A 27,042-nucleotide genomic window follows, 5' to 3' on the forward strand; every position below is an offset into this window, starting at 1 on the left:
TAGTCATTAGCAGTGAATGATCCTGGCAATGCAACTGGCATTGCTGAGTACTTTACACATACAACTGAGTACACTTAAAATGTTAGGAAAAAGGATAGATTTATCCTGATTTTGTTTGTTATACTAATGCTGTGAAAGTCTAGCATTCTATTTTTGTTCATCCACCAATCTGTTCAGCATATTTTGTTTAATAGTTTAATAGTAGAGTCTATATGCAACCACCATGTTACATCAGACTCTGCAACTGGAATGTTGTTTACTTTTCACCAAGGCAACTCCCTGTTTTTGTTAATTTATATCTAACAAGGTCCTACAGCTGATTCCCTTTAAAGTCAAGAATGTAGGGGTGTGGAGGGTTTATAAGCACATTGTGCTAGCAGCAATGTCTTTTGTACAAGTGACCTGTTAATGGACATGGTTTGGGGTGGCTTTTTTCATTTTTATGTGTGTGCATATTCTTTTATTCTTCTGCATTTTTCTTGGGCAGGTTATGTTTGTACTGCACGTGCATACCCCTTTAATACATGGTGCCATTAAGTTATTTTCTAAAGCCACAGAAGGAAACTGACAAAATTTGTGGGAAAGTCTTCTGCACCATTCTCTCACCATTCTTTTAGGGACTAAAGGAGAGCTCACGTTTCTGGCATGGTCAAATTGACAATGGTGGTTCATGTCTAATTCTTATTTTTGACAACAAGCCATCCCTTGCATGTCGCAATTACCACAGTACCAGAAAGGATTTTTTTTTGTAAATGTTTAGGAGTTTTATCCAGGCTTGATTTGAAAATATGCAAGGGATACAGTATACACAATTTCCTTAGTGCTATTCTACTGATAAAATGTTTTACTGTCTCTCAATCTGAATATCTGTTTTTGCAAACTTTAATATGCTTATGTTCTTGGTACCCTTCTGGGATAAAATAGTACCAAATGCTGTCAGCATGTGTGAATATATTCATGTGTGTCAGAAAGACTTTATGTTTAGGAAACTAGAAGCAAATAGAGACTCCCTCGGATAATCTCAATCTGTACCAGATAAATGTTGCTAGACTTAGAAATGTCTTCTTTCTTTTATAGTCAGTTTTTTAAATGCAAAATGTCTTCTCAGTTACCCTCCTTAATTACTGCCCTGCCTTAACTTTATAGGGTGTCTTGAGGTTGTCTACACTTAGATGCACTCATACAGATTCCTCTGGCATCTCCACTGGTGTTATTTGTGCTACGTCCTCTAAAGAAATGGAAATTTAAAAATTCAGTATGTGCAGAAGTACTTTTTTTTCCACCATGAAAAAGATCTTTTTAATAATTTGGTATGTTTTTGTGCTTTGACCCCACCAGTGTATCTCAGTAACCTAGTAATAAATAGATAATGCAGCTGGCAAGCTGATCAAAACTGTATCTTCAGGCAGGCAGAAAAGATATTTTCATTTAATTCAGTCCTTAAAACCTGTAAAAATACTGGGTTCTATTTTAAGAACAAGTAGTAGGTAAATAGTGTTCCACCCAAAATCTGCCAACTACTGATTGTGTTTGTGTTCTCTCTTTTTTTTTCCTTAAGTTCTTTTGTTTGTAGGAGGACATCTTAGCAGAGCTTCACATATGTGGTTAAGTGCTTGCTGAGCCACAAGCAAATAATACTGTACAGTTAAGCATTTCTTCCTGCATTACCAATTTCTATTCTCTTGGGCAACAGGAGTTCAAATCTGGGCAAAGATGACAGGCATAGACCTGTCTGATTGGATTAATAACTTAGAAACTGTTGTTAGCCACCACAGTAATATTTTACAGTTGAACTTGTGGTAAGTTTCTCAACCTAGATTTTGATTTTATTATACCAGCAAATAGATAATTTAATAGCTCTTCAATCCTAAAGGACAAAAGGAGAATTGTTTCAGGTTTGGCAGATCCAAATTCTGCTAAAGGAGGTGAAAGAGGGTATGTGGAAGCCTGAAGGACAGTGATGATTCAGAGATGACTTCCAGTATATTGACTATGGGGGATTTCTTTTTAAATGCTCTATCATTTTTGCTTGCGTGGCATTTTCAGGCTCTCTAAATGCCTTTGTTTGGAAATAAGAAATAATTAGTTTGAGGAAGTGTTGTTTGCCACAAGGAAGTGTAAGTTTTCCCGTCAGTGTGTTCATTCACACCTGGAATGGAGGAGGAAGTAGAATTAGTTTGCTTATCATTTGGATATTACAATAAAAAGGTTTTTGGATAAATTTATTTAATCATAAAATCAGTGCTCTACAGGGAAAGTCATGGGTTTTGTTATGTGTTGCTAGGGGAATGACTTCAGATTTTTCTTTTATCATAACTTTTCAAAAAGCTCAAGTAGTATATAATGAGTAGTAGGCTCTGTATTTTGGATTGTACCATGAAACTGAATGCATGTGAAAAATCTATCTGTGACTTAAAATTTGCTTTTCTGTGCATTTGTAGTTGTCTTAAACTGACAAAAATAGCTAAGACTGGGGAAGGTAAAGCTGTGTTACAGGAACTCATAGGGAGCTTTTGGGAAAGTAGTTCTGAAATTCAGATGATGATGTTCAAGGAGTTTGGAACTCACTTAACAGTGAGGATGTAGAACAGGTTGCCCAGAGAAGTTGTGGATGCCCCATCCCTGGAAGTGTTCAAGGCTGGGTTGGATGGGGCTCTGAGCAACCGGGTCGAGTAGAAGATATCCCTGGCTGTCCATGGCAGAGGGGCTGGAACTAGGTGATCTTTAAAGTCCCTTCCAGCCCATGTTATGATCCTGTGATATGCCTTATTTGTTATTTCTTACACTTGTAACATGGCATAAATTCAGTTCTCCTCAGAATACTGCAGCAGGCCTTGATTAGTTCAGATTATAATCTTGTACATGCAATATGAAATCTAAATCCTTAGGAAGGAAAAAGACAAGTATATTTTGGGAATTAATTTGGTCCTTTGAAGTTACTGCAGTGTCTGGGCAGTCTTGATGCAGTACCTGCTGAGGAGACGGGCACCTTGATTAGAATACCAGTCACAATGACAGTCAGAACTGTGACTATTTAAAACTGTTTTATGTAGAAAATATGCAAATGATCTGTTTGAATTAACTGTTGGGGAAGAAACATCTCATTTATCTAGCTTTAGTACCATATGAAAAAGGGAAAACAGTATACAAAGTGACACAAGGAGGGAAATTTTAGGCTTGGGAGCTTTCTTTCAACAGAATTAACTAAAGTAACAAATTTTTAAAAAAACAGCATGAACTATATCCTGTTCTTTTAACTAATAGAAATGCTTTTTTGAAGTATAGTTCTTTTTTTCCCCAACTAGGAGCTTTTCCTCTTTTATTCTCCAGGTCTTCCTACTTTTGGAGTTGTTTGTGTTTCATCTCCCCTTTAATGTGTATTTACATTGAGGAAAAGATGAAAATACCAGGTCCAGGTTATTCATTAGAATTGAGCAATTCTGGGGGTTTCCTGGTAGACAGATAGTAGAGTGCTGGATTTTCAAGGCAAAGTATGAAATTCTAAATGAAAATAATTTTTCTTTCTATCTTTGGGTTTATGAAACATGTACCCTGAGACTTGATAAATAATAGTGTATAGTCAGCTGTTCTCCAGGCATCCCTTGCTTTTACATGTACTGCATTTTTATTTCTTCTTGTAAAGTTAGAAAAAACAGACCATGGATGTATGTTTCAACCTTTCCCAGCGTTTGGTTCAAAGAGCTACAGTTAGTTATTTTTAGTCCTGGCCAGGTTTGCATCAGTGCTCTTCAGGTTCTGAACTAATTAGATACTGAATAAATACATATTTCCTTGAAGGCTAGATAGCCTTTTCCAAGTATTGGCAACAGCTTGAGATAGGTCACTTTCCAAGGTAGGTCTCTAAAAACAAAGCAATTTGGAGCAGGTGTTAAACAATCCATAGGAGTGTAAGTTTGACATGTAAAGACCTGGGTGTCTTTCTTTTTTCCCAACGAATACATGGATTTTGAAATCACTTACTTAGGCAAAAAAATTGTGCATTTCAGATGCTATTTTTCATGTATTGTCACGTTGAAAGATAAAAATTAGATGTTTCCCAACCAATTTTGTCTTTCATGCTCTGAAATTATGTATGATGCCAATCATATTAGAAACTTATGGGTGTGCTAAATCAGTTGGTAACTGTTGCATGTCACAGGTTTGGCAGTCTTGAAGAATAGAAAGTGGTGACTTAGTTACAAGGAACAATCTAGATATTAGTATGCAGTACTTGAAAAGTTTGTGATGTATATAACCATGACCTCCAGCCTCTTCAGTAATACTATTGCAATTGCTAATTTCTAACAAAAAGCTACTCTCAGGTAGTCAGGTCAGTCAGAGCAGAGATGCAAATAATTTCTGTTTCCTTAATGTTTGAGAAGTGTGTCTTTGTGTAGCTCAGGTGCTAAAAACAAGCTACACAGTTTTTCAGGAAATCTGCCTCTCTTAAAAGAATGAGATAGTTCCATTCTTCTTGACCACTTCCACCTTTCAGCATAGTATTCCAATGTAATTACAAATCTGAAGTGTCTCAGATGGTGACACACACCCCCCCTTGCCTCTAGCTTACACGATTCTCAAATAGTATCCACCTTTCAGATCTTTCTTTGGTGTAAACTTGAAGTGTCTTCTTTTTACCCCTTTGGTATTCTTTTTTTTTTTTTTTTTTTTTTTTTTCCTAAACTTGTTTGTGCTTAAAAATACAACCTGTATTCTTTCACAGTAGTAAATTTCTGGTAACTTGCTGCTGGGACATTGGCAGTATCTTAGCATCAGTTCAATGACCTTTTACAGTGATATGGGGTGACAAGCTAGTAAGAAAGGGAATGCTAGAGAATCTGTTAATGATCGATTTTTATCTGATTTGGATGTAGCAAAGAAATGGAATGATCGTTTGGAAGTGGGTTGGCTGTCTTTCAGTTCCTCATCAACAGACCTTTGGATTGATAATCTCTTCCATGTTGTAATTCTGACAAATCTTGTTTGAACTCCCGGTGAAATAGCCAAGGACTGATTTGACCATGGCCACTGAATTTATCTCCCATACTTAGGCAGACTTTCTGTGGGCTTTTATCTTAATTTTGGAGGGCTCGTATGAGATTGTTTTGTTGTTGCTGTCTTACGTAATGCTATTTCATGGACTGTGGATTTTAGTACCAAGATCTGCAAGACGTGAAGTAAATTGGACCATCTAGTTACACTTGCTAATACTTTTACCTTACTTCCCTTTAGTAAAATGACCTCAAGTATCAAGTTTGCATTATAATTCTCCCAAACACCAAACAAAGGAGAAGAACATTGTATTAAGTCAATGTTTGTCGTTGTCTTCCCTGTCTCTCCCCAATCCTGTCAAAAAAAAGATTAAACAGAGGTAGTTGTATCTCATCACTCACATCTCTGCTCTATACTGCAGCAGCTCAAAAACAAAAAGCACACAAATAGAATCAAGCAGCAGCATTAGCTAATTACAAAATGTGTTCAGTAACAAAGGTAAGAGGCCCTAAATCAAAACTCCAGCACAGCCTGTAAGTGGATCTTCACTAGTGTGTAAGTGCATCCCTAAATCATGGCCATATTTAGGGGATGGGGTTTGCTTGTGTCATGGTGCATCCCCCCACACTCCTTTCCAGGGACAGCTTGTCCTCCTCCCTTGGCATCTTGCAGCTAGCCATACCTGTACACAGGGATATCACTGTGTGCAGCAATTTGCTGGTGGTGTCTTTAGGCTAATTGTGTCCTTACTTGACTCCACCTACTCTGAGAAGTTTGACATACCCTGTTTCCCAAAGTAAATAGCATTTGGGGTTTGGTTGTTTTGTTCATACTGTTTCCACAGAGGAATAAAAGAGACATTTTGTAATCTTCATTCTCAGTTTACTTCCTTCAATCTTCTCCTAAACCTCATCACATTAAGTGTTAGTGTTTCAAGTTCTCTTTCAAGCACATGCCATCCAAATCGTGGTGGTATGTGAAATGTCATGTTAGGTAACTGTTGATATTGTCAGAGGGATTGTATGTTAAGCTGGGGTGGGGAAGGTAGCACAGTATGTTTTGCAGAGCTGTGCATTTTTAAAATCATCGTGATCCCTGGCATATCACTTGTACTTGCAGAAGAGGGCAAGGCCCTACGTCTTCAGATGGGGTGTTTTTCCAGATGTTCCACCCAGCCTGAGTTCATGTCAGACAAGTCAGGTCATTTCTGCAGAGCTATTGAAGTTCTCAAAAGAGGATCTTTATTTATTTAAAGGTTTCATTCGTTTCATTAAATCTAAAACTCTTAGAAGGTATACTACATTTTACTGATAACAAAATTAGTTAATTTAAAAACTTCTCTGAGGGACAAGAAAATGTAACCATTCTAAAGTTCTGCCTTTTTCTCCCCATTAGTTCAGGTTACTCTAACAAATACTTCCACTGCATTTTTAAGCAAGCACCGTCATTTAAATGATTTGTATCTACTTTAATCACATAAAACTGTGACAATCCTTTTAATTTTTTAATGTAAATAGAGAGATACATGTTTGTGATTAAAATTTTACACTGTAAATTGCCTTGCAGTATCATCTAAATATGCCACCCCACTAGAAAATCACATGGAAGTGGAAAATTATAACAAAGTCCATAGAAACAGGGCTAGCACATGCAATATTTTGCCCTAAGAATTCTCCAGCCCTAAGCCATTGGTGGCTGAGGAAATTTGATTAATATGTAATCCTGAATGAATTTTTCTTTTGTGTTCTTGTCCAGCCTACCCTTTGCATGCATATTACAACAGGGAATTTCATAGCTCCACTACCTCTTGCATTAAGATGTCCCTCCTTTTAGTTTTGAAACTAGCTCTTCTGTTAGCCTGCTGGCCACTACACTTTTATTGGAATAGACAGCAACTAGTCAGTGCTTATTTACATTTTCAACATCACTCATCACGTTATGGTAACTGGTCTTCTGTCCTCATTTTCTGGTTTCCAGACTCAGTTGTGCTGCAGACAAATTTCTACTTCTTTCCTCATGATCCCATACTTCTTTTTGTTTTGACTTTATTTTGTGCTGAGTTGATATTTCAGCTGAACTTTGATCAAAACCCTGAGAGCAACTGAATGCTTTGGTGCCCATTTACATTTTTCATTAGGGTTGTTTTTTTCTTTGTGTATGACTTCATACTCATCTATGTTAAATCTCTTTCTTACTGTCATCCAGTTCCTCTGCTTCAAAACCTGTTCATTACTCTGCATGGTTGGAGTTTATTTTGGCTACCCTCAATAACCTGTCATCCCTGAACTGCCACCTGGCAGCTCACAGGTTTGTCAGGTCATTTACAAACATTTTAAACAGCACAAGTCACTAGTGAACCCTCATGCTGACTTAATACCACTGTTAGAGCTAATTATTTACTTAGGCTTCTTAGTGACTCTTTCTAAGAGCTGCTGTAGATGTGAGAGACAGGACTACCCCTAAATGCGAAGGAATCAGTGCAGCTTTCAGTCAGTGCCTCTGCACACAAACATTCTGGGAAGGAGAGCTCTGAAATAAACCCATTTCCCTAAAACTTAGGGAAGCCCTCATAGGAAAAAACCCAGCTTTCATCATGTCTTTGTCATTTCCATGGCCACCTCCCTTGACTTGATTTTATCTGGGTGGAAAACCTTAGTTTTGCTCTGCTTAAAACCAGTGGTGATGATTCTGTAGGTACAGGTGCCTCTTGGGCTACTGTTTGCTAATGTTAAATGGTCATTGAGTTCTCGCTTGTGATGTCCATCATCAGTACTACAGAGAGTTTGAGATGACCTTCATTGACTCCAACAAAGGATGATCAGTCTTTGAGCAGTCTTACGAGAAACTAAAGGGAAGTTTAAAAAAGAGTAGGTAGAGCTACATTCAGGAGTATCCTCTGCATTCACCAAATGGAAACAGTTTAAACTGCAACGACTTGTGCTGGAGGGCTTTTGTCCTGCAAGAGCTAACTACCCTTGCATAACAGGCAATTGTTTTGCCATAAGTCAGTAGCAAATCAGATGGTGAGTAGCTTTTGCTAGAAAATCTTGATAAACAGAACCCACTGAGAGCAGGTTTCTGGTCGATTTTTTTTCCCCTTTTCAACGTATAAGAATAGAAAAATCTGCTCAGAGTTTTCTGAAAAGTCAAGTGGTGGAAAAAACAAGAGCAACAAGGACACGTACCAATAGGTCTTTCTTTGTACAATGTTTTTTGTATGGCATTGGGGTTGGATAATAGAAGAATGGGTTTCTGGAATTACGGACCTTTCCTGACATATGAATTTTATATTAGATTTTAAAATTCTAACGGAAGGAGATGGACAGAGTACAAAAATATTTTCTAACTTAAGAAGTGGTGGTAAAGCTTCCATATTTTCTGCTGTACCCAGTGAACATAGGCAAGTTTCCATCACCATCAACAGTATTTTGACCATTATTTTCCTTGTGTTGATTCATTCACCTTGTTTTCCTACCCACTAAGCAAGATTAGTAAACTTACTGTGAAACTGGCAGAAATTCCAGAGCCTTTTCTCTAATACAAATTCCCAGCTTAAAAAAAAAAAGCCAACTGGCTGGTGGAATCTTCAAAATTTCACACCCTGTAAGTACTGCCCAAGAAGAGAGTCATGAATACACATGTCCAAAACTATAAAGATTAATAGATTCCTGCTCTGGACTGTTGAGGGGAAAAAAGGTCATATCTCTAAACTTAGACTAAAAGGCCTTTGTCAGATGTTTTCAGTGGTATTAAGCAACTCCTGCTTTCCAGTAAAGCTGGGAGCTGGGAGAGTGAACAACCTTTGAAATTTGCTGCCATTGGAAATTGCCTCATGTTTTCCATTATAAATATTTTTCTTTTGTTTCTTTTATTAAAAAATTTTCAGTTGCAAGTTGAGGTTTTCCATATGAGATAGCAGTTTCAAATGAGTCCTTCAAATGAGCTTCAAATGTTTTGAAGCTTCATTAGGACTAACATATTTGCCTTGCTGATTCAGTTTCCATCCCTCAAGAGATATAATATTTTTTTCTGTGACAGTGTCAATTTATACCTTCCTTTGGCACCTCTGGTTTACAGAACATTTTATGAACTTTTTCTTTTGAGTATGCACCCGTGTGCACTAATGGTAAAGAAAGTAGATTGCTAGTATTATGGTTGTGGCATTTGTAGCAGCTCTTGGAACAAGCAGTGGTTTTGGCAAATGATTTACCTAATGGGATGGAGTTTCCTATGCTTGTTCTTATTCAGGAAGTGTCTGAGGAACACTGCCCTCTCCCTTAATTGCATGTGCAATATGAGTTTAATCAGTTGATTTTCAGTTTTTTGTTGAAGATTTCAGGTTAATCAATGGGGTTGGTTTGGGGGTGGGTTTCTTGGAATTGCTATCATTTTCTGCATGGACAGAGCTTCAGGTCTTGGCTATTTTCCTGCTGGTTACCTCTGCCAAGGACTTCAGTTCCTCCCTAGATATGTTATGTGGTGGGAAATTAGGGTTATTTTTTAATCTGGCTTCTTAAGAAAATTGATTTTGTTTGCTGTAAAATTAATATGATCATGTTATCTGTATGTACAGGTATCTGTCATTTTTCTCCTGCTAACTTTTTTGAGCCTGCTGGTCAATTTGAAAAAAAAATTGCAGAAAGGTAGAAGTCTCGAAAATAGTAAATTCCCATTGTTTTATGAATATAACCACTAAGAAGAGGAAGATACTGTTACTGCCATCTGAAGGAAAAGCTGAAGCCCCTCTGTATTCGGTGCTGAATACAGTGCTGAAGCTCCCTTCAGTATTCAGTGAACAGAGAGTCAATATGGGAGAAAGAAATTACAAATATTCAAATCTTAGGAAGTGCTTTAATTAGAATTTATGCCTTACTAAACATCAGGTGAAAAAAACTTCTCTTCAGTCAAGATTCCTCTCCTGAATGCATGCTCTGATATCTTGCAAGGCATAAAGAGCATTTGAAGCTTTTCATTTGGCAAAGGCATTTAGGACATCTTTCCAGCGTGGTTTCTCTGATGTTTATAAGGGCTGTACTCCTGCTGTGCTGCGGCTTTAACACAGCCCGTGTAAAAAGTCAGTCTGATACATTGTAGAAGTCCACTGGAAACCAGACTTTGTTACTGTGCTACTCACCAACTTCCTGCTTACTTGTCCTGTGAATAGTCCTGATTCGTGCAAATAAAGGGGGGGGGTAAACATTGACTGGCAGACAGTCAAGAATAAAAGAAATACAGAGATTACATTGGTGGGATAATATAGCTGATGTTTACATGCATAAAACTCATAAAGAAGTAATTCATCAACCTTTATTAGGTCATGTCCATATATTGGTATTACATTAACGTTGGTAACGTTGCGTTGTTACAGCACATGTGCAGAAGAGGATCAAATTACTGCAGATGTGTGAACCAAAACTTTGTGATCCTTTTGGGGGTTTGGGGAAAAAAAATGTTGACTTAATATTACACATTTCGTATATGAGCTTACGTATGAGGTACAGGTGGTTATAGGGGTAAAAAGGCAATATCTCATTTTATCAAGGAGACATTAAGATAAGGATTTATGTGTCCAAGGCTGTAGTAACTGAAATAAATAAATAAATAAATAAATAAATAGTGTATTGTATTATACAAATGCCAAGTTTGAACCAGCAAACAAGAGAAAGGAATAGGAGAAGCTATTGGATTGGCTGTCATTTGTGAAGTCAGAAGTAGATTAATGATATTAAAGACTCTCATCTCACTATTGCTTTTTTTCCTAGCTTGAAAACATACATTAGGGATAATAGATCCAAATCCTATGGTTCTAAGTATATTATTTTAAAGCAAGGTGGATAAGAATTTACCTCAGTAAAAGAGGATCAAATCTCATTCCCTCTTTTGTATCTCAAAACAGCTGATTTTTTTTTTAAACCCTGTGCCTGATTCTTAATCTGGAGTGAAATTGGGCATGTATAGTATCCTGGCATTGCATCATTACCCTGAGCTCTTAGTGAAAGGTAAAAAATCTGAAAGCGTGTGATGATTTCTTTTCTGTCAGTGTAACCACTGTGATTTTTAAAGAAATTAAAAACAATCGGTATCCAAAGAAACACTAACTATAGGAGTAGTTACTAAAGGAAAAGCCTTCAGTCATTTGCAAGGAGGAAGCCCTTTGAACACAAGCTGTATACAGAAAAGTTTAGATTTAAATTCACAACTGTGTTGTTTTTTTGGATTTTTTGGGTTTTTTTTTTGTTTTGTTTTGTTTTGTAGAGGCATGGTATTTTTATTTTTTACTCCAACTTCAGCAGACCTGCAATCTTCATAAGCTAGCACATTTATTATAACTCACTTTAAAACATCCAATAGTGGCCTGTATGTTGAAGACAGGAAATAGTAGAAAAAGCAAACAGCATATGATTTCTGAGAACTCATCTTCACAACAAAATAGTAACCTAAGCAGGCAGGAGCCCCAAATCAGCTATTTCTGCCCAGGTAAACTAGAATTCTAAAACACTATTTATAGATTTAAGTAATATGGAAGGTTTCATTTCTTGCATTCTTTAGTCAATTCAAAAATAACTTTTCGTGAGTGACAGATATTTGCAATAAAAAAAGCTTGTGAAGTTGTCTCAGTCTGAAATCATGTACTTCTGTGGCTGCAGATCTATAGCATAAGACAGTGTGCAGCGTCTTCTTTAAAAGTTGTAAAATGAGAAGACAGTTAACCTGCCTGAGTAGGTAGTATCCAAGGGATTTTGGTGACACTGTGATGTTATTAGTTGATGGAAGGCAGAACTTGGGATAAACTGAAATGGCTCAGTAGTAAACTTCAACCTTGAAAGATGCTGAGGACCTGCTTGAGAAATTCTGATTGTACTCCACTTCTGAAGTAGTTGTGAGTTCTGCTCAGCTTTTGTGCACATAAAGAAATATTCATTCCCTGACAGAAATTGTATCAAGGATTGTGTACTAATGTATTTGAAGCAAACTGTAGAAGCACTATACACAAATTGTATTATGTGTTCTTGAAACACTTTGCATTTTTAGGATAAAAGGTATTTTAATAAGACATGTAGTACTGCTTCAATGCTTTTATTTTTGGTAATCATCTGATCTTTTTTACATATCTATATGACTCAAGAGCCTTAATGTATTTTCCAAAAAGAGAATACTTTATTTAGGAAGCAATTCAAGATGTAGAATCCTAATATTTCACTCTTACTAAATGACAGAACAGAAGTTATTTAAAAGCATACAATCTTTCTGAAAATGTCATTCTTCAACTAAAGATCCTGGTTTATCAAAGCATCTGATATTTATTCGTAAATGCATCTACTTGCAGATGCAATTTAGGCCATGCAATATCTTACCACTCAACATCTTAAATGTTAAGTAATATTAATCAAATCCTTAAAAAGTGATAAGGTGGAATTTTTGTCTTTCAATGGCCATTTGCAGCTTCTAAGGGAAAGAGGGGCAGCATTAAAGACAGTTTAAGGGGTAGAAGTGTCTGTGTTTGACTGATGGCCTGACTGATATCTGTGAATGTACACTGTGAATGTTCATTATCTCCTCTGGGATAAGGGGAATCTTTGTGAAAAGGATTTTTTGCTCCAGTCTTTGCCTTGCAGAACATGCTATAATGAATGTGCTCCATGACCAAAATCCAGGCATCAGTGTAACCAAAATCCTGAGAATACCTGTATTCACTTTCTGACCAACTTAAGTACTGCTGTTAAGTTACAAATTATGAGATTTCCAGTTTCTTGTGTATATATGGGGTCCCTGCTTCAGTTTGAACACAGTCAAGAGTTGTGGGTTTATTTTCTGCCTTTTCTGTTTTAAAAGTAGACCCGTGTCTGCCTTTTTACAGAAGGAACCTTTGTTATTTCTGGTGTAAGACCAGAGTTTCAAAGTGCCAGTGTTTTCTTCTGAGAATTTTTCTCAGTCTTTCCACCTACCAAAGGCTGCCCTTGTGCAATGTGATCCACAGCTCTGCTTCCCTCTGTTTTGAAGAGAACATATTAGGATGAATTTTGAATTATTTGTATTCATGGGAACAAAACAGACTTACACAAATTCCTGTGGTAAAGACTCTGAAAGGGACTGTAAAAACTGTCTGAGCAGATTGATATCACCTTGTTAAATGAGTAAGAGTTTAACATGGTTCATATTAGTTTGTCAAGCCACAGTGGCTGTGTTTACATGAAAAACTGATGTTCTCTTGCCTTGTGTCCACATGTGTATTTGGCTTACATAAAACCAGAGTGCACTCGGCCTCCTGGAGCATTTAGCAGGAGCACCAGACCAGACTTGTAGCATTCCACATCATTTGTGAACATAAGATAAAGCCAATTTCAAGATCTGAGCAAGAATGCCCTTTAATCATGCTGCATACACATGGAAATCAGTGTCAGAAGCCAGATGTATGAAAGAAAAACATTTTTTTCCTTTAACTTTCTGTCTCCCTCAGGCATTCTTATTGATGACCCAAATGCTCAACTTCATATCCAGAAGTTTTCAAGCATGTTGCTCTCATTTCATTTCTGAAATTTTTTTGCAAGTTTTCTTGCCCTCTCAGTATGTATTTCTTGTTCTTCATGTAAGCTAATTAAATGTGATGCTGATGAAGCAGAGGACAGGATGTTTCATACAAAATGTTTCTTCAGAAAGATGAGATTCACAAATGAGGATTACTGTATGGCCTAAGGAGAATGAAAAAAAACTACATGAGAGAAGTTTACGACACAGCAGTGTTTTAGCACAGAGGCAAAAAATAAATGCTCTACAAAATTACTATGTCACTGCAAGTGTTAGGCATTAAGCAATATAGGAAAAGAGTAACAATAAGAGATAATTACTGTAATTTGGCAAGTAGATGAGGGAACATAAATAAAATAAGGAACAATATGAGCAAGTGCAATCAGAAAACATAAAGGGCTGCAAGTTATAGGAAATGACTGTTCTTCAGAAAAAGGCAAGAACAGTAGGCAGGGAAGGCTATAGAGTCATAAGGTTTTGAGAGTCATTTTCTTGCTTTGTGATAGACACTGCTGGTTAGCTGGGTTTGGTACAAGTACTGGAAAATTACCTGCCGTGTGAACAGTCACAATATAGTAAACTGGATGTTATTGAATGTATGCTGTAAGAGTCATCAGAAATTACAGATAGATACAACATATGTTTGTAAGTGTAACTGATATTGTCTTAGAGCAGTTATTAATTTATATTATCCACTTTATTGATGGATAATAAGAGAAGATGTACATGGATTTGTGATACATATTCTGTTCAATTGAATTGTTTGGGAGATCATCATTAAAGCAGAGAGGATTATAAAAGAGTAGATCAGTATCTTAAATGCTGTAAAGCACTGTGTAGCATACCACCCAGGCTTCAATGCAGTGAGGAATTTCCAGGGATCCTTATAATAAATAAATCCTGGATTATTTTGTTAATTTATTGGGTGCTGTTGCTTCAGAGGAGCATACTGCTCACAGCATACCACCAGTCCAGTATTCTCTTTCTTTTTCTTCTTTTTCAAAAATTTGTAATTCCTAACTCCTGTCTTCATGCTATGCCATTTTTAGTTCCTTTGACACAGCTCTTCCAAGTTATTACATTTTTCCCTTGAAGTAGAAGAGCCAATGCCCAGTGTTATCTTACTTGCTACTTAGAAGGCCCTTAATATATTCACAGTTTAGGTAGTTATAAATATATCAGCAAAACAGGTAATGCCATTAAAGGTACCTTTCTGAAGAACAGGAATTTGAAGAATGACGGACTCAACTTTCCTCCTTCACAGTTCATGAGAAGGAGAAATGGGGAGAGTTCATTATTTTAAACAAAGTCCTAGGTTTATGTTGGTATCTCAAACCAATGCAGGGTGGAAAAGTTGAACAATTCAGTTACAGTTGACTTTTTCTTTACCCAAAATCCTGTTTTGTCATAGTTGTGATGAGTCTTCAGCCTCACAGTTTCACAGTTGCTCTTCTTTCTGAGATCCATGCAGAAGAAAATTGAAGGAGGTTAGGCTACATGGTCTTTCTCTTGTACATTTTTGAACTTCTGTGGAAATTAAAACATAACAGGACTGCACAGTGCTCTCTTTATTTACTTATCTGCCCATGTTGCTTATCTTATCTACCTTTTCTGTTCAGTGATGTTTGCTGCTGCTCTATTTGTCTGGATTTCTTTCGTACAACTTTTCCTGGTGGTTTGGGAGTTATTTGCTGTTATTTCCTTATTGCATTGAATTATCTGTGAAAACCTTCTCTGACCTTTCTTCACTTCTCACTCATGTTTCTCTGAATTTGCTACCAACCTTTAAGAAATAAAGCAAAATGCTTTGGAAATTATTTATCTACATTGTAAGTGATAAAGGTTTAAGTCTCCTTTCTGCAATGTACATGCGTCCTAACCTCTCATTCAATTCCTCTCTCTGCAGAGTAGCTTGAAATACTAGATTGTGATAGTTCTTTGATACAGGAACCATGCCCCCCTCTTTAAACTTAAACTTAAAGTGAGGCATCTAGCAACTGATTCAGGGCTTCTTATATCTGTTTCCTGTAAATATTCTTTAATGAATTATTATTTAGTAAAAATATTTAATATTATTAATTTGAATTAATACTAGTAAGCAATACCTTTTGAGAGGGAAGGGGAAGGATACACCAAAGTTTTATTTTTTATATCATAAGAAGTGTCTCTAAATTCAGCTCTCCATCATTTGTTATGGATTCTCATTATTCTCTGCCCCAGTTGACTGAGTATAGTACATTTGCAAAACACATTTCTATGGGTGGGTTTTTTTTGCAGAAAAACTAAGAGGGGCATCAGTTCAGTAAGTAGTAACACGGAAGCAACATTTGTCAGAAATTTTTAGCCTTAAAGAGAAGGCTAAAACTCTTTCTATAACCTGCAGAACTTTTAATATTTTCTTTTTTAACCCATCACTAGTGTATTATGAAAAACAATTCTATATTAATACTTTGAAACAGTTTGAAATATATTGCTCTATACTTTTCACTTTTATGCTGTCAGATTGAATAAGTGACCATAATTTCTGTACCATTTTATGGAGTGATACTGTTGACACCAGTTAAGTTAACCTGGACACTTCAAGGCCTCACTGATAATTTCTGGTGCTTGGAGTTTTCCTCAAGTTTGTACCTTGAAGTCTGATGGAGATGCCAGAGGGCAATCAGTTGTGCTGGGCTGCCTTCCTGCCCAGCTGTCTGCTGTGAGCCACAGGTCAGTTTATAAAAGTGGGTCCTGTCACCCAGAGAAGAAAGCAATGTGGTGCCTGTTGTAGGCAGCATGTTTGTGTGCCCTGTGGTACCACTGTGTGACATCAAGTGTCCCATCAGCCAGGTAATAATTGTTATCCTCTTGTGGTTTTGTTTCTTCAGAGAATGTGAGATGTGAGGATGGTGGAGTGCTTCTTTTTCCGGCACCAGCAGCCCAGGTTTTCACTCATTCAACACACCAGTAGAAATCTGGCAGTCCCCCTTATGCAGAATGTTTCTGTGTGGAAAGATCCATCAGGCAAATGAAAAATCCTTTCAGTCCTGATTTATCAAATACAGAGGAAATTCTAGCATTTTCAGACTTCTATGCTATCATACTGCAGTAAGAAGAACTTGGTACTGCAGGAGTACCTGTTCTTTCTTCCTCTAGCTCTCAGTACTCAGTGAAGGGATGAAAAGAAACAAATTCTAATGTAATTATAGGGTTAACCATCTATTAATGTCATGCTACTTGAGTTATTTTCTTTGAGAAGGAGTAGAATCCTGGGGACAGAGCTCTTATCCCCACAAATCTCTCAGTGTTGAATCACTCTAGATATGGTTTGCATTTAAGTCTGATAGATTAAAGTCTGCTAGAACCTAGAATCTGTACACCTAATGTAAGTCTCCTTGGTGTAACCACTTTATCTAAAATGGCTAATACATTATAGACAACTGCTTCTTTCTTACAATTTTACCTGCAGCAGAATAGAGAGGTTGGACTAACCCAAACATAGTATTTATTAGCACTTACAAATTAATTCATCCCACAGCTTTTGTACTAGTCTATGAATGCTACTAAACTTCCATGTACTTCAATGTAAGCATCTGAACATTATAGATGAGCAAGCAGAGAAGCAGAATGGTTGAAATAACATGCTAGGACATACAGAGTTAGCAGAAGAGCTGAAATAAAGCTCAGTAAGTCTGACTTGCAGTTTTCTGCACATTCTGTGAAATACATTCTGGTTTTAGTATTTGCTCTTTACAATGATTATTTCATATTTTTTTCCAGTCACTAGTCAGGACAAGCTCAGAGGTATTTACTCTGAACCGCTAGTAGGTCAAGGAAAAAATGATGGTATCATCCTTTCTGCTCTAATGGCCAGATGCTGAGTCTGAATTTGACCAGGATTCTTTCTTCAGATAAGTAGATTTGGCATAGTTTTCCCTCTAGGCCTGTTTGTGATTGTATTTATTTTTCCAGTACGTTCAATAATATAGATGCCTCAGATTATATCTCTTAGCTGAAAACATACATTTCTGTTTTACCAGTATTGTAGTAGAAGTAATTCAAAGTAAAAATTATTTCTTTAAAAATAGAATGGAAATTTTTGTGGATACACTTCCTTTTGTGATAGATTTGAGTGGACAAGCAATATGTTAATTATGTTTGCTTTAAATGGACGATTACAGGAAAGGAGAGAAAATGCTGTCTCAAACCTAGATTGTCCAATTTTTCAGTACAAATGTTCTGTTATTTTGCTGCTAAGCTTTGTGTTGCTGATCGAAGCACTATCCCAAGGCTTCTGCCAAGCACCACGTAGTTTGTGTGATAGGAGGGATTTGGTTACAGTCAGGCGAGTCTGAAAAATGGTAAACTGACAGCAAATCTGGGATCATGGTTGCTAAGGCAGCTTTTGTGGTCACGTGCTTTTATTTGATGTGGTTCCTTGTGTCTCTTGTGCCAAATGGTGTAATGTACTAAAGTGATGAAACTGCAAAAGAAGAAAAGTCAACTATTTACTTCAGCAACAGAGGACAAAGAGAACAGGGAAGGAGATCAAAGCCCTTAACATGCCTCTCAAAATAGGAAAAAAGAGCAAAAAGAAGGGAATTTCTTTCCACGTGCTTGAGGCTACTCTTGGATATAGCCATCATGAGTAATAAACCCTTTAAACGCTCATGTCTGCAGTGTGCTTCAGTTTCAAAATACAGCAGGTATTACAGAGAGTTAAAAAGGTAATTTTACCAATCTTGGTAAAATTAAGGACTATAGTCTATAAAGTCTACTTTTCATCACTGGTACATAGATTTGACAATGCTTTAACACTGGCCGCATTGACAGAAAAGCTCATAATTACTTTAAACCCATATAAAAGGTCTTTCCACTCAGAGGCAAGTTTTTAAATTGTTTACATTTTCAAAGTGAGATGAATCTATAACTCCATCATTCACAATCATTGAACCTGTCTTTTCCCTGTTTTCTGTGTGTTTTGCAGAAAGAATATATTGGAGTTAGAAATGTTGAGTGCAGTCAATATTATGTACTGCTTTCTTTTGGTATAAAGCTGTTTAATGCTACATTACACTGTATTCAGGATAAGTATTATTCTTACAGTTCTGAACTCCTCACCCAAATACACATTTTCTACTCTCCCTAAAAAAAAAAAAAAAACTTCAATAAAGTAAGGTACCTCCTTTTAAGAGTATAGCTTTTCTCTTTATGTTCTTTTCTTGGTGATATTTGTTTCACAGAAAAGCTTATGCAATTTTTGAAAATGGGGAATGGGAACAGGTAAGGGGGAGCACAAAATATAAACTGTATTATGTGTGCACAGGTCCTTTGCTGTAGTAGCATAACCTTTGTTAGCACTTAACTCTTTAAACTGTGATGTAGAGAGTGGTCTGAAATAATCCTCATTTTTCAGACTTAGGTCAAAAGTTTCCCAGCAATCTAGAGAAACCTGCCTTTTTTTCTCTTTGGAGAAAGAGAGAAGCAAATTGAGCTGCAGAGAAGAGGTGGTGCAAATGGAGGCGTTTAGGGGAACGAGGCAGGCCCAGGAGCTGTAGGGAAGGGGGTAGGGATAGGAGTAAGAGCATCTCTCTACATGCCTGTAAGTGTTCCTTGCTAAAGCACTCAGTCTTCTGAGCTTGAAACTTGCAAGTACCCTTCTTCCCTATGAAGTGATGGGCAAATAACTGGTCCTTTACCCATAAATACTCAAGAAGAAAAACAGTCACTTCTCTAAACTTGTGAATTAATGCTAAGCCATTTATTGAGGGTGATTTCTTGAGAAAGACATTTTAATTAATTATAAGTTATCACAAAATGTGGAGGAATTTTGCATTTTGTATGTTGGCCTGAATAAATAGATCCATTGAAAGACAGAGCAAGTCACTTGGAATGCACCAGTCAACAGCAGGAATGTAAACATACTCCAGCTATGCTTTCTGAACTTGTATTTCAGCATGTCACAGAACAAAAGTTATATTAATGCAGGCTGACTGCTGCGCTTTTTGAATTGAGTAGTGAGTTCCTCACAAAATGCAATTTAATTCACAGACCGTGGATCAGAACCACATTGTGACTGACTCTGGACGTCCAGCAGGACAGGACCTTACTGCAAGGAGTCTCTGCTCTGTCTTAAAATGAGATGAATGAAGTTGATTTGCAGAGCAGAGTAGGCTTAGAGTAAGAGCAAGCAAATAAAATTCTGAGGCCAACAGGTCTTTGTTCCAGCATGTTTGTACAACCTTATCTCTGAGACAGGTAGATCTACCATGTATTTAATCTTCATCTGGTACTAGTCGAAATGAAATAGCATCCCCTAAGACTGTGGCTTCGTGAATTGTTAAAATTACAGAAAATACCAGACTGTTAGAATTCTAGCCTTTAAAAAGTAGCAGTTTGTTGGGAAAAAAACAGTGTAAAAATCAAACACAATTCAATTGATTGTACTGAAACTAGCCTTACTCTGGCAGCTGTAGGGGAGCAATTGTCTGTGCTTCCTCATCATATCTCTTGATGCTTTTTGTTTAACATTTTTTGTTGTTGTGATAAAATGAACGTGGGTTTTTTTTGTCAGGGGTATATAGCACTGATACTGAGAAGGAAAGCTTGATTGCAAACAGAAGTGTTTAAGATCTATGCTCCAAGAGGCCCAACTATCTGGAAAGCAGATTTGACATGCAGCAATCGTTAGCTTGTGCTGTTGAAATACTTTGCCAAATGGAATGTCCTTCACTATAAAAGCACTTATAGCACTTTGTTTGGCACTTTTTCTTTTGATAGGACTGTGAGGTACCTCAAAAAGCAGCCTTAGATATTGAGCTGCGTGGTGACATTCCCTTGCCCAATTGTCTCCATTTTGCACCCTTTACAGGTCCTTCTTTGGCACTGTGGAAGTCTCTTCCTTCTTCAGTTGCAGGTTTTTTATAAGTCAGATGAATTATTGCGGCCTCTTGCCTGGTCTCAGGGTTGTGAGGTACGGCAAATATATACCTTTAACATGACAGACATTGCAGTACAACGTAGTCAAATCAAACTTTGAGCAATAGCTTCTTTACCTGTTTAAAAATAAAAGGTAAATATCAGTTTAATGAGACAGATGAATCTTAATTGCTAAATGTTTCTAGACAGTTTTGAGATGGTCAGAGGCAAGGTCCTGTGCAAATGCAGTATTTTATTAAAATATTTAATAAGCAGATTCTCTGATCCAATAGAGGGAACAAAGATGCCTGTCCACTCTTAATTTTCCTTACCCATAATTATTTGTGCAGAATATAAATTACAGATGGTACAGCTTTATTCTGTTTTCAGAGGATAATTACACTAGAAATTCCAGCCTTCTTTCTGTGGAGAGACCTCTTTCTCAGAAACCACACCTTTCAGTAGTCTGTTTTTCATTGGAGGTGGGCTGGATTTCCATTTATGTCAACAGGTTTTTACAGGATGGCTACTTTCAAGAGATGGATAGAGGTAAAATGGGAAACCCTTACTCACAAATCATAATAATTCAGTCTGTAAGATGTATTGTAAGCTGATGATATAGGAGTTGAAGCTTTTTTTTGCATGTGCAGTCTGTTAGAGATGACTTCTAATTTCATACCTGCTATTGTAACTGGGAGAGAAGCCAGTAATTCCTGTTGTACTCATCTGAGCATCTTCAGTGCTATGTCCATGCTGCAAGGGAACTTGGACTTGGTGTCAAATGAAGCAAGGCAGGATGCAAAATGGACAGCACCAGTTGCTCTGTGTATGAGATCAGAGGCTTTTATGGATTTATTTACATAATAAGTAAGGAGTTAAATAAATTGGAAGTCAGGGTCCTAAAGTAAGGTTCACAACCCACTTCTAACATACCAGGAGGTCAAGTTTTCCATTCTCCAATGTTACAGATCGATGCACCCGCTATACTACAATTTTGTAAGAGTATATTGTTTCAGAAATGTTCCAGCTTTCTAATCATCTTAGTCATACTTCAGTGCTTTTAACCATCCACAAATTGCAAAATTATATTCTTGTGTGAATAATTTTAGCAAGGGGGTAGCAGCAAGGAAACTGAATTCTGTTTAAAAAATCCCATTCAAGTCTTATTTCTGCTGGAAAAGTTTGTTTGTTTTTTTATGTAGCTGTGGTGTACTCAGGACTTTTTTTTTTTCATCATTGCATATGCAAAATCCAGACCTGCAGAACTGTTCCATGTGGTGAACAGTCTGCTAAACCCAGACTGTTTTGCCTGAGTAGCAGATTTCCATATACCTCATTATGAGTTTGGGATTTTTTTTGATTTATGTAGGCTCTGTTCCTTCAAAGGGATGCATGACTGCAGACCTTTATACCTACCAAAGTGGTTTCTTATCGAGTACTGAGGAAAATAAGAGGCCAGATCCTGTTGGAGAGTAAAAGACTTGTTTTGCAGAGAAGAACTTTTCTTTCTAGCCAGTGTAATTTGTCATGGAAACAGCATGTAAACAGGAGGCCACATAAAGTAAATTAGCTCTTGAAGCATTTTTATGGTGTCCAAGTTGGTTCTGGATGGTTAGTGAATGATGTAATCCACAATGTGCAATGCAAATTTTTATTTGGTAAGGGCCTATAAAGAAAGATTTAGGTCAGTACTGCTAGAAGGAAGTAGCATGGACTTTACCTAGTTGTTGCCTTATACAGCCTGATTTAAATAAGTGTTAGATCTTTCCACACCAAAGAAGCCATTATCCTGAGTAACAGCAGGTGTGCTTCAGTCTTCTGTCCTTTGATAGTGGCAAATGGTTAAGCTGCCTAATTGCATCTCTGAAGTTACCTTATTTCTGTGAATTCCTGCCATTCAGATGTCCAGTATGTGCATGGACAGAATTAATATCCTTGTTTTTGTCATTTCCTACTGGGCATGAACAAAATCATAGAATCATAGACTATAATCATAAACCAATGTAGTTTGGCAAGAAGGAGCTTGTCTGGCCAAGCCACTCCTCAGAGCTCATAGCCCCTGTTGTTCAGCTGAGCTTTGAGCACCTCCAAGGACATAGCACCACTGAAGCCTACTTCAGAGAAGCCTCTGACTCCACCATCTCTATAATTTTCCATGAGATAATTGAAGACATCAATATGCCTTCAACTCCCCTCCTCAGTATCCCCCCTCTGCAGAGTTCTCTGAAGACTGAACAAACCCATTTCTTTCAGCATCCTTCTTACATCATCATGTACCTGATAATCTTTCTGACCCACTCCTCCCTTGATTTAATAGGTTAACATCTGTGTCCTATTGGGAAATCCAAAACTGGAGTAGATTACATGATTGATATTTGCATCTGGCCATCTATGACTCCTCAGTCCCAATTATTTTGATTTTTCTTAGCTGGTTTGACTGAAGGTGTATTTTGGAATAGCTGAGGACTTCAGGTCCTCTCCTCCCCCACTAACAAGATGTCTGAACTACAGTACTCCACATCTTACTGATGAGGGCTAAGAAACAGAACTGTTCACAATGAAAAAGCTATTTCCTGAGAGAATGTTTTGCGTTAGTGATACTCTTAAGTGGTTAATTTACAGTGGGTCATGGTATAACCTGTTTTTATAGATGGTATCACTCAATACTTTTTATTATCACCACAGCATAAAATATACTTCCTCTTGGTCATCTGACTTCAAGAATAGGGAAACAGGACTGTGCAGAAATAATTTTCAGATCTCATGGGCTGTACATGTAATGCATTCTTAAATTAACTTATTTTTCTAGTGCGCTTGGAGGATCATCTGCCCTTCACATCCCAGCCTTTCCTGGTGGAGGCTGTCTCATTGACTATGTACCCCAAGTATGCCAGCTGCTAACAAACAAGGTAAGCTGCTGCAGACAATCAGTTTTCCTTTCCCTTATGCACTGTACTGCATTTCCACAGACATCATTATTCCTCTGCCAGGTATGCAAAGCAAGGCATACTTAGGCTGAACTACACAGGGAATACCTTCTTGGTAAAAGCTGAGCACGACATTGAATGGAATGACTCCTTTAGGTAAACAAGTGAGTTTGGGATCAGATCCCGGAGCAGTTTTTTTCTTACTGCGACATGTTATGATTTAGGATAAAATGTTATTGTATTGTACAACACTGCATTGCAGGTTTTTAGTAAATACAGATGTGTAGTTTGCATATTATTGTTCTAGTTGTAAGTTCTCATACCCCAGTCATTATTGTAGGTTTTGAATACTTTCCATGATTTTTCTACTCAGATGTTTCCACCAGATGAACTGAATCAGCAGTTTCTTTGGATGTTTATACAGTAATAGCTACTTAAGGTTGCTGAAAAGGTTGTGTTCCAGTTAGCTTACTGTTTAAGCAAAAAAGAACGATTATAGTATTTTGAAAGTTTAAGTATAATCTTGAAAAGAAGGCTTAGGGGTCAACATTTAGAAATTTACCTATTACAAACTTCCTATTTGTATATTATTTTTACCTTCAATTGTCTAAATGAAGAGAATAATTTTATCTTTTAGAAAAAGAATGTGTTCTCATAATTATGTTGGAATCTATCATTAGAGTTGTTTTTGTTGTGGTTTTCTGTTAAAATTACTTTCTGTTTTTAAAATCTGCAAGTACACCGGGCTGTTTTTATCCTTTCTTAAATGAAGTCACTTAAGCAAACTTATCATATGTTTTCCTCTTCCCAAAATAACATTTCAGATCCTACACAAAGCCTTCAAAATATTCTTAGTGTTTTATAAAATACAATGTTTGAGTTTATAAATAGAATTTAAGTTATACAAGACAGCTCTCAACTATGGTTGTATCAAGACTTTTTCAGTAATTTTAGGAAAGCATTTGCCAGCCAAGGAATTCTAGTATTGCCATAGCCAAGAAAATACTCTTCTGTTCTTTTCAGTAAGGGAGAAAAGGTTCCTAAAATGCTAGTTTTTGTTCTGGAAAGCAAAGAAATTTACACAGGGAATCACATATAGAACCATACCATAGGTAATTCCAAGTCACCAGTTGTAAACCAGATGTCCTTGCAGCCCGGTGACACATGCATTGGTTTTGTTATGGGTCAAACCCTGCTCACACTGTTCTCTTAAGTGATGCCATTCAAATCAACGAGAAAACATACATGGTGTGAGGAGAATTTTGCCTTAAGTCTCCAAATTTAGCATTGTTGGATTTTGTCTGTGCCAGGATAGAAGTCTTTCAAAACCCAGAGTGCCTCAGAAACTGCTGCTCGCAGTTGAGTAGGTGGCTCCCTGAGTCAGCATGAAACCAGTGAAAGAGCTTAGTGTTCAGAAGATTTTGTTGGAGGTGCAGTCTTCAGAAAACACCCAAGATCAGTCATGCAAGAAATTTAATTTTTTCTTCTCTTTTATTTCCAGAATGTTATTTTGACACTTAACTTACTGTCAGTTCAGATAACTGATTTGCCTATCACAGATTTCTACTCAAACTTCAGTAAGGCAATGCTGAGCATTTATTTCTTTCAGTCTTTGTCTTGTGCAGTTAAACAGTGCTTCAGTCTGTTGTGAAAGACTTAAGTTTTACTCAGACATGATTGAAGAGATTTCAAGATAATCTGTATGCAATATCCAGAGTCTGTTTTAAAGACGTTTTAGGATTCTTTAGGGAAATCATGCTAAATGTAGGATTCCGAACTTCTACCATGTCAAACATAAATCTTCCTTAACAAGAAATATATGACATACTGGGCTTTGGGTTTTTTAATCTTTTTATAGCTCTGGATTTGTTTTCTTTCTTTTTTAAGGTACAATATGTTATTCAGGGATACCATAAGCGAAGAGAGTACATTGCAGCTTTCCTGAGTCATTTCGGAACGTAAGTTTTCTTCCGATGCATATTTTTCTGTAGTGGGGGGGGAAACTCATTTTCTGCATATGGTTTGTGGTTGTGTGGCTGCTGTCCACTGGATGAGATTAAATCTAGTCATTTTTCACAGAATTATGTCTACAGATTGTCTCTCTGTAACAATACTGGAGTGTACTTCAGCATTATTTCACTTCTGTGCCAATGGCCAATGTGATTTTTCTAGAAAATGGGTGATGATGGGAAAGGGACAGTAGGGATTTTCCATATGCAGAAGTAGTATATTTGTATCTGAATAAATTACTTAAGGCGTCTTACAGGCAGTGACTGAGGTGGGAAGATGGGGAAGCAGGTGTGGTTCCAAGCCTTGCCAGAAGTCGCTGCTCAGTGTAAAGGCAGGGCTGGGAGACAGCTGTTCCCACCAACAACCAGTATTTTGTCTCTCAAGAGAAGAGGCTCTTGGGTCATGTTGCATTCCTGCAAATGAAAGCTGCGTGGCCAGGAATAATAACACATTAGCTTCACAAATCAATTAATCAGGGCTACCATGGCACTTTGAATGGTTGGCACTTTGGTTTCCTGCCTAAATTGAGCTGAAGTCCAAGCCTTTAGCTAATTGTGATGAGGGGTTTCTGCTTCCAAGGGGTGATGCCAGTGACATGGATATTCGGGAGCCCTTCAAATCTCAGGTCTCTCAAGTGAGGTTAGGAAAACAGGTGGTTCTAGCATGCACCGAAATTTAATACAGTGATAAATAGATAACAATAACTTCAGCTGGATGTATGAGTAGACAGTTAGTGCAAGCTTAATCTTTATCAAGACATTTCCTTTTCTTCTGAGAAAGCTGTATTATAAAAAAGGCCACATGTGCCTAAGACTATATGACATCTGCATTGTGGTTCATGAGTTCTGATACTGCTTCAGAATTAGAGAATACCAGCTTCTGATGGTTGAAACTTTAATCCACCTATCAAACAAGTATTCTATATGGAATTTTTTGTTATGATCTCATGTTTTGTGTTTTTATATATATACTCTTCCAAATTTTCAAATTTAAACTCTTCCCAGACTTCTAATTTTCAGTTTTACCCCTTCACCTTACAGAAATGAAGAAGAATCTTAATTTGGGTCCAGGGCATTTGTGTGCCTACAGTATTGATCAATTTAGGACTGCAGATGTGGTAGCAGGTCTCCTTTCATTCAAAAGTATATTTTAAACTGAAAATGGCTTTCCTTTGAGTAAAAACTTCCAATAACACAGCATAATTAAAACAATTACTGAGATTAAAAGTTTAATCTAATTTAAAATTAGCTAGAAAATTGTAACTGTTAATAAAAAAAAAAACAAATCCTGGAAGATTCTGAACAAGCAAACAAGAATAACAATCCCCATATTACAAAATTTACATATTCATCATCCAGTATTTGAAGGTAAAAACTGTATTCATTTTTTTGTTGTGTTTTTGTTGATAGTGGTGTGGTGGAATATGATGCAGAAGGATTCACAAAGCTTACTCTGTTGCTGATGTGGAAAGATTTCTGCTTCCTTGTTCACAGTGAGTAACATTTTGCCTCAGGCATAAATGTCTATCTTCTGAAGATACAAGTTCAAAAGGGAAAACATACAGTTACAGGAAACAATTTAAAAGTTTTAACTATTTTTATCCAATGCTTAATCTATTTTTGATGTGACTTAGAAAACACAAAATTTCAATTGTGTCTAGAGAAGAGGAGAGGATGCACACCAATAG

General features: G+C 37.0%; 1 protein-coding gene across 2 annotated transcripts in view; it reads left to right on the forward strand.

Annotated features, from left to right (window-relative positions):
- BABAM2 (BRISC and BRCA1 A complex member 2) overlaps nt 1-27,042 on the forward strand; it is a 163,242-nt gene that overhangs the window by 100,009 nt on the left and 36,191 nt on the right. For both annotated transcript variants that reach the window (XM_053937347.1, XM_053937346.1), the window contains exons 8-10: nt 23,228-23,327; nt 25,233-25,303; nt 26,765-26,847. In XM_053937347.1, coding sequence (XP_053793322.1) covers nt 23,228-23,327; nt 25,233-25,303; nt 26,765-26,847 — 254 coding nt within the window. The remainder of the gene's footprint in view (nt 1-23,227; nt 23,328-25,232; nt 25,304-26,764; nt 26,848-27,042) is intronic.

This window comes from Vidua chalybeata, chromosome 3, assembly GCF_026979565.1.
Source record: "Vidua chalybeata isolate OUT-0048 chromosome 3, bVidCha1 merged haplotype, whole genome shotgun sequence".
Classification (NCBI taxonomy): Eukaryota; Metazoa; Chordata; class Aves; order Passeriformes; family Viduidae; genus Vidua; species Vidua chalybeata.